The sequence below is a fragment of the Zalophus californianus genome, chromosome 12 (assembly GCF_009762305.2).
Source record: "Zalophus californianus isolate mZalCal1 chromosome 12, mZalCal1.pri.v2, whole genome shotgun sequence".
NCBI classification, from domain to species: domain Eukaryota; kingdom Metazoa; phylum Chordata; class Mammalia; order Carnivora; family Otariidae; genus Zalophus; species Zalophus californianus.
Genome location: NC_045606.1, coordinates 2492654 through 2508774, shown reverse-complemented (window position 1 = coordinate 2508774; position 16121 = coordinate 2492654). Strand labels below are relative to the sequence as shown.

Below are 16121 nucleotides of genomic sequence, written 5' to 3'. Positions count from 1 at the left end.
ATCATCTACTGTTGCTGGCGAGCAAATGAGCTCCAGATTTTTGTAAAACAACTTGGTTTCATAAACATATTCCTAGTCACTGACCCACACACACAAAAAAGCCTGTGCCTTTTCTCTAAAGATAAAAGGACTCTATCCTCAGAAATGATTTCAGTGAAATATAAAATGATATCCATGAAAGCGTCTATGGCAACATTTCTTTATTTTTAATCCTGACAATGGTCTACATGCCAAAAAGACAAGGCTGAGTAAGGAGGGTCTGAGAAGCCAACCACACAACCCTGGGGTCCCCAGGAGACCCTCCTAATGGCCCAGGTCACACCAGCGCAGGAGCTGAAAAGCAACCACCACAGAAGAGAGAGGATGCTCCCCGCAGTCGTGGTTTGCTGCCAGCCCCAAAGACAGAGCAGGAGGTCCTCCTGGGGACACGGCTGGAGTGCTCTCGAACTGTGGCCCCCCCCATCCGGCCCAGAGCCTTTCCTCCCTCCACTGGCTGCTGGACGCACGAAGCGGTGCAGAAGGGCTTCTGCCAAATCCACACTCTCCCTCTGCCTTCGCGTGGACCTGGCCCATTTGCACTCACACCCATGCCGTTGTTCGCCCACACTGGCTAAGCACGATCTTCTAGGTCTAGGGCTTGCGCCACGATCCTTCTGGTCAAGGGATGAGGCCAACGTATGAATCAGGAGAGAGAAAGGTCTTCATCTGAACCGATTTCATGGAAGAGAGGAGAAAATGTAGACAATCTCTGCCTTGTATTTTCTTTTGTTTTGTTTTGTTTTGTTTTCTCTGCCTTGTATTTTCACGATGAGCCAAGGAGGGCCGAGAAGTGGGTGATCAGAAGGAGCAATCTGGGCTGAAGACTGGCCTCCAAGCTGCTGACCCCAGAGCAAGCGGGCAGCACACGGGCAGCATTCTGGAAACGGCAACAGGACAAATCTCCGCACAGAACCAACCGGTGATGCCGTCCCGGCCCCCAGAGGACAGCCACGAGACACAGGGAAAACCAACCTAGGAAAGACGGGGGAGAGCGAAACCAAGGAGGATTCCAGGGAAGGGGCCAGAGCGGAGTCAGGAATCACAGAAGGAAGAAAACTCGCTATTGCTCACAAACATCCCTGAGTCTGTACACGTCAGAGCCTTTCTTAGAACAGGCAAAATTATTAAAAGCAGACTAGTATTTAACATACCTCATAAAATCTGGAATTCCAATTGAAATTGGAATACGCACTCAAGAGTTCGCAAGAAGCTTCTTAAGAAGGAAAAAAAAATAACATAGTTTCAGATAACTTCTCTGCAAAATTAAAGGTCAGTGGACAGTGGAGCGCAATCTATAGCTCCGAGAGGCAAATAGTATAAACCAAGAATTCCTACGTGCAGGTCATCTCCAGATATCCAAGCAGAAAGAATGCAGGCTACCTGAGAACGCTCCTAAAAAATTTCCTGGAAGCCCGCCTGAGTAAGAGTTAACTCAGTGTAAGAGTACGATACATCTCTGATACGATCCAGATGGTGCTGAGCCACGAAACCATTCAAATAGAGAATTGATTTTAAAGTTTATTTTAAGTCATCGCCACACCCAACGTGGGGCTCGAGCTTACGACCCTGAGATCAAGAGTCACACACTCCACTGAGGGAGCCAGCCAGGCGGCCCAAGAATTGATTTTTAAATAGTAGCTAACAAAGTCTTAAGTGTAGTCCAGATGCCCATGGTAATTCTTGAAAATAACTGTGAAAATTATAAAGTTATAATAGGAAGGTTATAATTGAAATTAGAAGCCCCAGTGGCTGATGATTATGACACCGGTTAATGGGATAGTAATCTATGGAACTGTAGGCTCCATCAGCGATAGAGGGGGCGAGGGGCAGGCAGGGAGGCAGGCAGGCAAATGGGAGCTCCCACCTCAGTAAGAAAGAAGGACTCTCATCATTAAGTGTAAGAACGTAAGCTCAACGTTGAAACACAGAAGGGAGGACGAATGGCACGAAGCATGCGACTCTTAATCTCAGGGTCGTAGGTTCGAGCCCCACGTTGGGTATAGAGATGACTTAAAAATAAAATCTTCTTATTTTTTAAAGATTTATTTATTTGACAGAGAGAGAGAGAGAGCACAAGCAGGGGGAGCAGGAGAGGGAGAAGCAGACTCCCCGCTGAGCAAGGAGCCTGATGCAGGGACTCGATCCCAGGACCCTGGGATCACAAGCTGAGCTGAAGGCAGACGCGCTTAACCAACTGAGCCCACCCAGGCTTCCCTAAAAATAAAATCTTAAAAAAAAAAAAAAGTAGAGAAAAACAGCAAAAGAGGAAAAAAGATAACCACAAGGACAAGCGTAAATTTTAAAACTGTAACAGAGAATCACAACAAGAACTCTAAACTTGCCACTCGCAATAATAACTTTGAATAGGTCCAAACATCCAATTCAAAGGGTTTCAGACCCAGTTCGTTAAGTTATTCAATAAGTATCTATATTTATTGAGTGTCTGTAAGCCACGTCCGGGTGTAGGTGCTAAAAATGTAGCTATGAACAAAATAAACGATATTCTTTTTTTTTATTTTGAAGATTCATTTATTTATTTGAGAAAGAGAGGGAGAGAGAGCACATGGACAGAGGGGAAGGGGCAGAAGAATGGAGAACCTCAAACAGAGCACAGAGCCTGACACAGGGCTCAATCCCATGACCTGAGATCAAGACCTGAGCAGAAACCGACTGAGCCACACAGGCGCCCCCAAAAGCTCTTTTCCCATTTAAGATTATGATCTATTACACAGACTCTATGAAAGGCCAACTGGATTTTTACACTGGACTAAAAACAAAAGATTTAAATATCAAGCAAAACCAAAAAAGCTAGAAATGGTAACAGCCACCAAAATAAAATTCGTGGCAAAAAGAACATGATTTATTCTGGAAAAAAAAATTTATGATTTACCATGATTAAAATTCACAGACTCGGGAACATATCATCAAAATATATGAAGTCAAAAGGACTAGAAATAATGAAGGAATTTGATAAGATTGAACAGTAGGAGACATTAAGGCTTCATAAGACCAGGCAGAGAGTACTTGAAAAATCAGGTCGTGAAAACAGCCCCGTTTTGGGTTAAAACCTTGGCTCTGCCTCTTATCTGCTGCATGGTCTTACCCAAATTATTTAAACTGTCAGCTTCGAGCTTCGAGAAAAGTGGGGGTAGTGGTTGTGGTGATATTAAGATAAATGAATATTCTGACGTCTCGAGGCCAGGCCTGGCCCATAGTAGATGCTCAGTAAACACCATCCACGCAGTCAGACTGCACACACGTATGCAGACCATGGGTGGTGTTACTGATGCAGCCAAAAGAGAAGATCTAAAAATCTTAAATCTACAAATAGAGAACACACACACACCCCAAATACATATGTATATTTACATATGTAATGTGTTTTATATATTTATAAACATATATATTTTTTGTATAGTCAGTTATTGCAATTTAAATTAATTCAAATATACTAATTTATCTTATATATGCACACATACCCTCGTTTTCCAAGAAAATTTTACTGAAACGAATACGCAGTAAAATCCCAAACTATAGAAATCGTTTAGGTGTGTATTATGCAATTAGAATTTGTTAGCCAAGGTTGGTGTGAACAACACTGTTTACATTAGCAAGTTAAAATTTTTACTTTGCTTTTTTAAAGATTTTATTTATTTATTTATTTGAGAGAGAGAGAGAGAGCATGAGCAGGGGGAGGGGCAGAGGGAGAGGGAGAAGCACACTCTCTGCTGAGCAGGGAGCCCCATGCAGGACTCGATCCCAGGACCCTGAGATCATGACCTGAGCGGAAGGCAGACGCTTAACCGACTGAGCGGCCCAGGTGCCCCAGCAAGTTAAAATATTTTAAATATCACAAATAACTCCTGAGTTATAGGACATTATTTAGGAAATGTTCCTCTAGGGAATAATGCAGACATTAGCTATAACAACATACTGGATAGAACCAAAATTCAGACTCAAATACGTTCGTTATTAACTAAAAAGTGAAAATTAGTCAACATAGCACAATAATACAACAAATCTGAGGAAAGCAGAAAGAGACTGATAAAAATAAATTGTGAAAAGAAATGACTTCAGGGGCACCCAGCTGGCTCAGTCTGATGAGCACGTGACTCTTGATCTTGGGGTCGCGAGTTCAAGCCCAATGTTGGGTGTAGAGATTACGTAATAATCCCCATGATGACTTCCCCGGGCGAGCGGGCCTTGGTCCAGCTCCGCAGAGCGGCCCCACAGAGGACTTCCCCTGCACCCAAAGGGCAGATCCCGGCACCACCAGTGGGTCCCTGGGGACCTCTGCATCCAGCTGGCCACAGCTGCCCTCCTCCCGGTGGGGTCCAGACCCCGATCCTGGCAGGGAGGCCATTTCTAGGGCAGTCCCTGCTTTCCCTCGGTGCCCCCACCAGGCCCAGGCTGCATTGCTCAGAGCTCCCCTCACATCCCCAAGACCTGCTACTCTGAGGTGTTGTTACGGTCATAATTTTCCTATGAAACCTTCCTTGCTTTTCTTTCTGATTGGACCCTGACTGACACCCTACAAACTAACCAGATGGACACCGTGCTCAGAAAACAGCAAAAATGCGCACGCCGTGAAAAAAACACTAAGGAGAAAAGATAACGCAATTTCTGATGTCAAGATCACGTCAAACACCGGAAACTAGCTTTAACACCAGCCTGATATTTAACAGAAGAGAAACTGGAGGCTTGCAGAGCTGAAAGCAGCGAGAAGCCACAGGAGCTGACCCCAGGGCTTTGGGGAGGTCAAGGCAGGGGGCCAAGACTCTCACACTGCGTCTGAGGCGGGGATCCCCACGAGGCCCATAGAGTGGCCACGGTCAGCAGGTGGGGTGGCACCCCCACTCGGGCTCCCGGAGCCCTGCTGTGTCCAGTGCCCATGCCCCTGGGACACCTGCAACCCTGGGTCTGGCTCCCCATCCCAGAGCGGCCGGCACGCACGCCAGCCACGCCAGCAGCTGCAGGCTGCCCTTGGGCTCCAGAAACTCGCTCCAGGCGCACATGAGCAGGACCCACCAGATAGACATGCCTCGTGTCTGCTTCCGCGACTTCAGGGCACACTACTGTCACAGTCAAAAAGACATTCTTGGTCCTCTGACAGAGGAGGTCTCCGGGGACCCCAGGGAAATGGAAGAACACTAGCTCCGACGTTTAGGGAAAGCGTTTTAATTACGAAAGCACTATGAACTCCTCCTCTGACGGCCCTGAAAACAGAGATCTGCAAACTTCAGTGCAGACCGCCTCACGGGCAACGTCTCATCAGCACGCTGTGCCAGGCTCTGCAGGGGACACAGACAAGTCAGGTGCGACCCTGCCCTGGGGAGCGAGTTCATGGGCCACGAGGGTGAGGGGAGAGCTCCACGGCCAGGTGACGCAGAGGAGCGGCCCTGTGGCTGGTCTCTGGGGGTCTCCTGCCTGTTTTGCAGACTTAAGCCCCATGTTTCATGCAATCATTAGCAAACCAGCCCTCCCCGGGCTCCTATCTGCCACGCGATTCTAGATCTGGCTGCAGAACCTGAAGGACAGAGTTCAAGTGGTAAAAGAAAGTGGCAATGTCCCGTGTGGGATCATGTCCTCCCAAAATCCACTCCAAGCCTTTATTTTCCTGTCTGTATAATGGGGATAATAGTACTTCCCTCCTACAGTTGTTTGAGAGGTCAATGAGGCCTGGCCAAGTGTGGATAGGGGACAGTGATGACCGTGGCAGGGTGCGCTCCCTGACCATGCTCACCCCTGCTAAGTCATGCAAGATGACGGCGGATCGGCACCTGAGTACAATGCCACCATGACAGACGGGGCACCCGCTGGACGCGGGGGCTCAGAGAGCTTGGCACAGAGTTGATTCTGTCCCTGGCATATTTAAATACACGGTTGCCTTTGACTGAACTGGGCACGAGAGCCATATAATCACCATGCTTTGATTCATCCAACACCCATTTGCCCTCTGTGTTCTTGGCACTCTGCTAGGCCCTGTGGGGATGGCGGTCGAGACAACAGACACACACTTCTCCTCGCAGCTCCTGCTCTCAGACGCTCGGCCCAGGCCGTCCTGCTGCGGCCGGGCTGAAGCCACCCTGGCGTCAAGGCCCCCTTACCCCTTGCGGGAGCAGGTGCATGGCCAGTCACCAACCTCGGCTCAGGACACAGACATCAGAAAAGTCTGGCTTCCTTGCCCCCATGCTGGGAGAGGCTAATTCAGGCCTGCCCCCCCTGCCTGACCGCTCTGCTCGGGCCACCACAGTCCTGAGACACACGGGGTGGGGGGTCGTGAAGGCCAAGTGCGCTCTGCTCTCAGCTTCCCCACAGCCCACAGCCCCTCCGCACGCAGCACCATCATCAGGTGCTGGACAGGGTGCCCCTCCTCCGTCCCTCTCCCCTCTTAGGCTCCCACCCCATCTAGACACACTTCTCGGCCTCAGTACCCGTGACATTCTGCTGTCACGTGCTGTCTCCACACTGTTCTTTAATTTGGCATCAGCCTGGGGCCAAGACCAAACACAATTCTGACCCACAAAATTAAAAGAGGATACTGATGGATTAGGGCCTCTTGAATAATAATGTGGAAAGACCATGGATTCCTGCCTAAATGCTCTTTCGTATGAGCTGGGTACCCCCAAGAATTTGCAGCCATTTTTTTGTCGGGGTCCGGGACGTGCTCAGTGGAAGGGAGCATCCCCCGGGGGAGCCCAGGCAGGCAAGGGCATGGGAAGGACCCCCAGGGACTGCAGTGTATCCCCATGAAGATCGATCTCCCACAGGAAATCCTGGATCTCCCTCAGGCCTCCCTTTTGCTGATCGAGGAAGAGCTCTCCAGAGGGAGAGCGATAAGCCCAGGGTCACACAGACAGTCGGGACAGGGAGGGCGATGCCCAGCCTTGCCGGCATGCACGCCTGTTTTTACCACCACCATGCTTCTTGGTGACACCCTCAGTGTCAGAGGTTGAACCCCCTGAAATTACATTTTTTCCTACACACATGGCCATTTTAGGTGGTCCTCCTAATAGCGAGTAATGCAGAGAATGAAACTGAGTACTAAATAATTTGCAACATCGGGCCCTGCACCCTACAGAGTCTGTTGCTTCACTTAACACAAGTGGCAAAGCTTCCAGGGTCTCCCAGCCACATGGGACTTTAGACCAAGGGTCTAATGACTGGATCCAAGTTTCATAAAACTAAGTAGCCAGGGCCAACTGCCAAAATAAGGTTAGTATTTTCAGTACAAAACCAGGATATCCACAAGCCAGGTCGTGAGCCGCATTGAATGAGTGAAAAAGATACCAGCTCCTGTTAGGGCCTATGAAATCTGAAATGGGATGAGCCAGAATCGGGGAAATCTCTGGTTTTTCTAGAATCTTCCTCATTCTCAGGCAGCATGGGGCTCGAGCCCTCCCCACAGCTCTGTCCTCGCCAGCCCATGGCCTCCCGCAGCTGATGGAGGCCCGCGCACCCTGCCCTCCAGACGCCTCTCTGTGCGGGAGGAACAACTCACCTCTCACAGTCAACGAATCCCTCATCTCACATCTAAATTATTCTTTTGCTTGTTTTCTCTTCCCCACTGCAGGGTGGGCTCTAGGAAGCAGAGGTGTTCATACTGTCGTATCACAGAACATAGCACGAGACGTAACCCCGTACTATATATATTACCAATAACACTAATGGATAATATATAATCAATTAAGAAACTCAAGCCTTATTTTCTCATTTTCTTTCAAGAGAAAAATTCCTTCCAGTTTTCTTTTTCTTAATTTTACTTATTTAAGTAATCTCGACACCTGACATCGGGCTTGAACTCAGGACCCCGAGATCAACGGTTATATGCTCTCTGACTGAGCCAGTCAGGCGCCTCTTATTTTTAAAAATTAAAATTTATGGGGCGCCTGGGGTGGCTAGGTCAGTTAGGCATCTGCCTTCGGGTTAGGTCATGATCCCAGGGTCCTGGAATCGAGTCCCACATCGGGCTCCCTGCTCCGCGGAGAGTCTGCTTCTCCCTCTCTCGCTCCCCCTGCTAGCACTTTCTCTCTCTCTGTCAAATAATTAAATAAAATCCTTTTAAAAATAAAATAAAAATTGAAATTTACAAGAGAGCTGTGATATAGAGTCATTTTCAGGGAATTCTTAAAAGACCCACAGCCCTTAAAATTAACAAGTCAGGAAACGACAGATGTTGGCGGGGATGTGGAGAAAGGGGAACCCTCCTACACTGTTGGTGGGAATGCAAGCTGGTGCAACCACTCTGGAAAACAGGATGGAGGTGCCTCAAACAGTTGAAAATAGAGCTACCGTACGATCCAGCAATTGCACTACTGGGTATTTACCGCAAAGATACAAATGTAGGGATCCGAAGGGGTACGTGCACCCCAATGTTTATAGCAGCAATGTCCACAATAGCCAAACTGTGGAAAGAGCCAAGATGTCCATCGACAGATGAATGGATAAAGAAGATGTGGTATATATACACAATGGAATATTATGCAGCCATCAAAAGGAATGAGATCTTGCCATTTGCAAGGACGTGGATGGACCTGGAGGGTGTTATGCTGAGTGAAATAAGTCAATCAGAGAAAGACATGTATCATATGACCTCACTGATATGAGGAATTCTTCATCTCAGGAAACAAACTGAGTGTTGCTGGAGTGGTGGGGGGTGGGAGGGATGGGGTGGCTGGGTGATAGACATTGGGGAGGGTATGTGCTATGGTGAGCGCTGTGAATTGTGCAAGACTGTTGAATCACGGATCTGTACTTCTGAAACAAATAATGCAATATATGTTAAGAAAAAAAAAAGAAGAAGAAGAAGATAGCAGGAGGGGAAGAATGAAGGGGAGAAAGTCGGAGGGGGAGACGAACCATGAGAGACGATGGACTCTGAAAAACAAACTGAGGGTTCTAGAGGGGAGGGGGGTGGGGGGATGGGTTAGCCTGGTGATGGGTATTAAAGAGGGCACATTCTGCGTGGAGCACTGGGTGTTATGCACAAACAATGAATCATGGAACACTACATCAAGAACTAATGATGTAATGTACGGTGATTAACATAACAATAAAAAAATTAAAAAAAAAGAAGACCCACAACCCTTGAAAGCTTAACCAGGAAAGGAATCCGCAATAACTCTCGCGTTGCCCCAGGCCTGTTAGAAGTGTCTCTCTGGAGAGACTAACTCCTGGTGTTTATCTAGATTAATACCATTTCACTGTGAGAGTAAGAATTTCAGTAACTACCCCTGCAAAGTAATATTTTCAAGACAAAAACAGAAATTATTGACAACATTCAGAACGCAGGGGGGTCCTTGCAGCCCCTGAGCTGTCACGGGGGGAACAGAGCCCCAGGTTGCCCTCTGCTGTGGCCCCACAGGACGACCCCGGGGGTGTGCAAAAGCCAGATGGACCAAAACTAACACCACTGCTCATGTGACCACATGCTGACGCTAACTTTTCCGCTTCTAAGTTAGTAGTATTTGAAGCTTGAAAGTGGATCATTGGGAGAACTTGGTGTCTCCTCTTCTGGGCAGGACAGTCAGATCAGATCATCCACATGTCTGTCGTCTGTGAAGCCCTCAAAAGGAGCCTGCAGGCTTCCTTAGAAGCCACCGCCAGACACGAAAACGAAACACAAAATACAGCACCATCCATTCAAAAGAAAGCACAAATATGAAGAATTGCAAGTCTGATAGTGCATGGGACATTACCAAAGGTCCAGAAGGGAAACCAAGCAGAACCTCGTGATGTCTGGATTGCTTCCAGGGAAGCTGATTCCGCCGCCACCTGAGCTCCTCCTCCACAGAGTGAGGCTGACAAAGCCTCACAATCGAACTGGAAACGTCACTCACCAGGCCCCGGTGGCACCTACAAACACGTCTGGTCTGACTCGTCCTTAACTGCCAGATGCACCAAGCAAAACCGACGAGCCTTTGTCCTCCACCTTCTCCTGGGACCACAGGGAACAGCCTGCCTTTCTGTCTAATTGTCCTCACGGCATGGGCTCCTCCAAATAATACCTCCTGCCCCAACGTGTCCTCTAGGACAGCGACCCAGAGAACAAGGAGCCAGAAGAGGCCAAGATGAACCATCATCAACACACGAAAACTTCATGCATTCCAATCTATACAATGCTGCGTATCTTTAAAGACCCTTTCCTGATGCTCTGCTTGTATGGTCGATAAGATTCTCATTCATTCAGACTTAACTTTTTTTTTATTAATTTATTTATTTTAGAGAGGGAGAGGGAGAAAGAATCTCAAGCAGACTCCCCGCTGAACATGGAGCCTGACGTAGGGCTCGATATCACCACCCTGAGATCGTAACCTGAGCCAAACCAAGACTCAGATCACTAACTGAGCCACCCAGGTGCCCCCAGACTTACCTTTTGAATGACCTCATTAATTTCTGGGGTATTTGGTGTGTACAGTATTTTTCCGTGTAATATAGGTTTTAGGAAGGACCACACCAAAGCGCCGTTTGGAGACTGCAGAATTTCTTGATAGAGGTTCAAGCAAAACGGTGCTATCACAATTAGAAGAAAAAGAAATTACTTACAATACGGGATGCACAGGCTAATAGTGACACGCATCTATATATCCATGACGCCTCACTTTCCAATGGGTGATATGGATGCATTTTTCATGCCACAACTAAAATTGGGCAGTAAATTCGAGAATAATTTTTCTTGTTGCTGTCCTTAGCAGTTCTCGCCTTGTAAGAAATTTCGAGATACTGTGTTTGTTTCGGTAATTGGAAAGAAAGGAAAGCAGGACCTTCACATATTCAAACTAAGTCATCAATAAGAGCACTAATTGATGACAAAGACACCTGCAAATAGTAATAGAAAGAAATGCATCTGATCTTTAATGTAGAAAATCATCAACACCTTACAGGATTGGGAACAGAATTAGGTTTTTCCCATGAAATTAGCTTTATATATTGCTGCTGAATTTTTTTCCCTGCACCTACACAGCCATGTTGACCTTACTGCTTTTGATATATTAAAGCGCCTTGTTTTCACTCAAACACTTGATCCCTCAAGGTGGGGGATCAACATTGCTGTGTGCTAACTGGTTTCAATCAAAAGTTTACTCAACTGACCTGTCTAATCAAATAGGTACCACCATAAGGATTAGTAGTAACCAAATACTGTAAGGTTTGTCTTTGTTTTTTGTTTTTTAAGTAGCCCCATGCCCAGCATAGAGCCCAACATGGGGCTTGAACTCACAACCTTGAGATCAAAACCTGGGTTGAGATCAAGAGTCGGACACTCAACTGACTGAGCCACCCAGGGACTCCAGAACATTATAAGGTTTTAAGCTAGTGATGAATACTTCAACTTGTTCTTTTACCCCTGAAGCGGACATTTAAAATGGAAATATCTTAGTTTTGATATCATGATTCCTGACACCCAAGGTATGAATAGTGCTGTTGTGATTATTTCCACTATTCATTACATCTTCCCAAATTCTGTTTGAAAAGGAACAACCAGTTCTTTTTATTCAACAAGTACAATAAAATTGATAGGAGGAATTCCCTGAGATATAAATTAAGAGCATGACTACATAATAAGTTTTTAAACTGTCATTTATAAAGATTGCTCTTACTGATATTTTTAAAGTTACACTTTATAAGCATAATTTAAACAGTAACAATTTTCATTTCAGAAAAGACAAAACCATATATATGTACACAGCAAGAAATCTGAAACCAGGAATCCTGACATCTGCCACTTGAGAGCTGTGTGAACTTTGGGTAAGTCACTTAACCTTCTCTGAGCTTCCAGTATGTCATGTGGAAAAGGAGGGTACTAATATTGTCTATGATTAGTGTGACAATCATTTGAAATACAATGTATGAAAGGACCAAGAAAGACTGGTCTTCCATGGTAGCTGAATGACTGGATGAATGAATGGTTGAGTGGGTGGATGGATGGATGGATGGATGGATGGATGGATGGATGGATGGATCAGTGGATGGGTGGAGGAATGGATGGATGATTAGATGATTATATTTGATGAGCAAATAAAAAATCCTCAAGAGGAAGAATGAAGGGGGGGAAATCAGAGGGGAAGATGAACCATGAGAGACGATGGACTCTGAGAAACAAACTGAGGGTTCTGGAGGGGAGGGGGTGGGGGGATGGGTTAGCCTGGTGATGGGTATTAAAGAGGGCACGTTCTGCGTGGAGCACTGGGTGTTGTGCACAAACAATGAATCATGGAACACTGCACCAAAAACTAATGATGTACTGTATGGTGATTAACATAACAATAAAAAAATCCTCAAGAAACCCAAATGCAAGAAAAAAAGAAAAAATGAGAATTAGAGAAGTAGAAAACACAAATTATCAAATATTAATAACATTAACATGTTTTTATACTGCCAAATTATGTTATGCTTGGCAGCTGTCCAAATCACCCATTAGCTGATGAGCCCACTGACACACTGTCTCTGGCTGGGAGGTCTTTGCTATGTGGCTTCATATCTTACACCCTCCAGCTCTGCAAACCACCACTCTCCTCCTCCTCCCCAGTCCCACCAACACTCTGTCCGTCCCGGGCATGCCATATGTAAACACAGATTTAAATGTCTATTTTTTATATTAAATAAATTCTTAAATATATAATACATAATTTATAACTGATAATATATATTTCATATGTATACTTGGTAGGCAGGTGGTAGGCAGAATCCTAACACGGCCCCTGGATGAACTTCAAACCTTGACTTGCAGACAGAACCCGTGAATATGACAGATGCCATGCACCTGGGTAGGTACACAGGCACGGTGAAGGAATTCTGAAGATGTAAATAAGGTCCCCAATCAGCTGAGTTGATGAATTCATCGAAAAGAAGATTAGCCTGGCTGAGCAAACAGGTAAACCTTTTAAAAAGACTGGAAGCCAAAAACAAACTGAGGGTTCTAGAGGGGAGGGGGGTGGGGGGTTGGGTTAGCCTGGTGATGGGTATTAAAGACGGCACGTTCTGCATGGAGCACTGGGTGTTATGCTCAAACAATGAATCGTGGAACACTACATCAAAAACTAATGATGTAACGTATGGTGATTAACATAACAACAAAAAATTATTTAAAAAAAAAAAAAGACTGGAAGCCTCAGAGTCAGACCCACCCCCCGAAGCCCGGTCTGTTTCGGACCCCTGGCTGACCTGTACTGGTGAGGGGTCTGGGCACAGAGACCAGCACCACCATGTTGGCCCCTGCAAACCAGCTATGCCCTACAACAAGGAGAAATGTATGTAACCTCCTCCAAATCTGCCTTCTATGAAGCTCAGTGGCAAAGGACCATGGATTGATAAGGGACTTCCTGGCCCCACTTTAGGTGGACCCGTTCTAATTAGAAAGGCAGTTGAGGGTTTAGGGTTTGATCAGTTCAGCATCCCCCACCCCCCCCAACCAGTTATGCCTCTTTGGCCACATGATATCATCTCTGATCACAGCGGTCTCATCCATGACACGGAAAGAATACTGGTATCACTTCCCCAGCAACGCAGAGAGAGAATGAGCCTGTGCCCGCGGGCACCAGGGGCTTCCAAAGCCACCTGCCAGGGCAGTGTCTGGCAGCCTTAGTGAAAGCGAGGGGTAAAGCTAACAAGCCGGAGACAATTGTCAGCCGGTGTGTGCCCACCTTCACACAGAATATTCCATACAGAGCAGGGCTAATGGCTGAGACGCAAACCAATCTCAATGAACGCTAATTACTGTCATCTTACTTGAATCTTCAGGAATGTTGAATTTTTCTTTGTCCCCTCCCAGGAGCTCGTTAACTCTGGGCAAGCTAAAGAACGAGTTAGAGCCGCTGAAGAATGGCGCTTGCTCCTTGCAAACCTTCTTCATCACGAACTGGAAAGAACCGAACGCTGAACTTCTGGCCTGCCCATGTTGCAGAGCCTGAGAACATGAGGAAAATAAGCAGCATTTCAACAAGTGACGGAGACTCCTGAAAGGAAGCCCGTTCTCCAACTCAACATACGAGATGTTCAAGTCCAAGCACGCAATCTCTGCTTCGGACGTCTCTGACCTCGAAACACTCTGCAGATCATGCGGTGATTTTCCCTGGCCTATAAACCCATCACGGAGACAAATGTCACATGCACGCGCACCAGCAAATCCTCTTCCGTCTGGTGCTAAGTGATCGATCCATAAAATATCACTCACTCCGACTAACTAATGGCCTTCATGTGCATTTCTACTGCCAAGTTACCCAGACACTTGACAGGTGTCTGCATCATGCCTCAGCTCACGAGCAGAGCTCTGTCCTGCCCGAGGCTGCTGAGCACCTTGCCGTCCACCGCCCCAAGCCTGCACCTCGGCCTCTGTGTGTCTCCCACACATCTGCTCTCCCCACACAGCCCCTCCTGGCAGACGGCGTCCAAGCAAAAGGTAGCATCACGACGCTGACTGCATTCAAGTTTGTGTTTGTATGTGCAGCAAATAATCTGTAATTTGTAAGCCAATTATTTATATGTAAATAAACGTCTGAAGGTTTTTGAAAGCAATTTACTCTCGGAATTAAGTTAAACAGGCCCTTGGAATCTCATTTGTGCTAATATTCGGTTTAGTGATTTCTGACTTCACAGACGACGTGTGAGCTATCCCCAACCACCACGTGCGTGCGTGTGGCTCAAAGAAGTCCCCGTTCCCTGGTTCTTATGTCTCCAGAGCCACAGAAGGTACTCCTATTCCTATATTTTGTTCCCACATGCAGAATTTAGATGCTGGAAGAAAGAGATACACAAGCAAAAGCGGCAAAGACAAAGACACAGCAAATCTGAATTTTTCCCCGGGGGGCCAAGAGCAAACACGTACCTGTTGGAAGTCGGGCGTGTCTAGCAAGGCAGTGATCTTATACGCCTGAAGAAATTCGGAGAGGTATTCCAGAACGTGGCCGGCTTTGGCAAGCAGGTGGCTGAGTCTGGAGACCACCTCCAACAAGGAGCCGAGTGCACTGTGGGCTTCTGAAGGCATCAGAGTCTCGAAGGAAAAAAACACAACACGAGAAATAACCAACATCGGACTTTGACTCTCATGAGGATTGCTTGAGCAGTGAAAACCTGGTTATTTGACTGTCTTCTTTCTAGAACTAGGGAGACGACTTCACTGTGCCATATAAAAGTCCTCTTTATTAGGGCACGCCTCGCTCAGCGTTTTGGCACACAACTGCACCCACACCGTTCAAATGTAAGCCAGGGATGGATGCAATCTGTTGTTAAAATTCAAATCATTTTCACAGTATTTCTCTTTATGTTGGAGGTGCCTAAAGTGGGCATTTAAGAGGTCAAAATAGAACAATACTTACATGGGAAACAAGTCCCACTTGACCGCTGTGGACCATTTCTACTTGGCCTCCTCGCCCCTCCGGGTTGTGCTAAGCACGCTCATTCTGTGGACGAGCGGACAGGGGCTCGGAGACCCAAGGACGTCCAGGAGTCTCACAGTTAGAAGGACAGGGCCGGGCATCTAACCCAGGACTGTAGAAGCAGCCGCGCCCTTTGAAACCTGTGTGTGCTATTACCCTGGCCCGCTAAGTATTTTCACTTATCATTTTCCGCTCTGTTCTGGGATGCAGACTCCACGTGGGCGGGGATGTGTGCCTGCCCCATCACTTACGTAGCCACAGGGGGCAGGACAGCATGGGTGGTATTATGGCTCAGAGTTTGCTGGATAAATGGATAAATGAGCCGACGCTGCCTCTTCCCACAAGAAGGGAGGAATCACGGCTAGCGTCCCCCTTCTGGGTTCACTTGTGCACTGAATTTTCAGGCTGAGGCCCTGACTGTCCCAACTTCTTATTCTTGGTCATTCGCATTCTGCACCTGCCCCTGAGCTGCTGGTTCTGCAGCTGACCTGCAGGCCCGACATCATAGCTCTCTCCTTTCTGGCCGGGCTCTGCTAATAATGATGTCCTTCCGGGGTCAGTGGCCCAACACTCGGCCACCAGACACGGGTGTGGGCTCCATCTCTTTCTCTGCTCGCCTTTCTCATCGAACCCACACCCCATCCTCATGCCCCTCCGCAGAGACTTATTTGGAAGCACAAATTTCACATGGGTGGCTTCTGTGTGCATAAC

At 47.1% G+C, this 16121-nt stretch overlaps 1 protein-coding gene across 1 annotated transcript in view; it reads right to left on the bottom strand.

Moving 5' to 3' along the window:
- The window catches only part of ABCA13 (ATP binding cassette subfamily A member 13), a 366584-nt gene that overhangs the window by 235541 nt on the left and 114922 nt on the right, over positions 1 to 16121 (bottom strand). Inside the window, 3 exon segments of the mRNA XM_035723335.1 lie at positions 10412 to 10551; positions 13765 to 13942; positions 14861 to 15025. Of these exon segments, the coding sequence (XP_035579228.1) occupies positions 10412 to 10551; positions 13765 to 13942; positions 14861 to 15025 (483 nt within the window).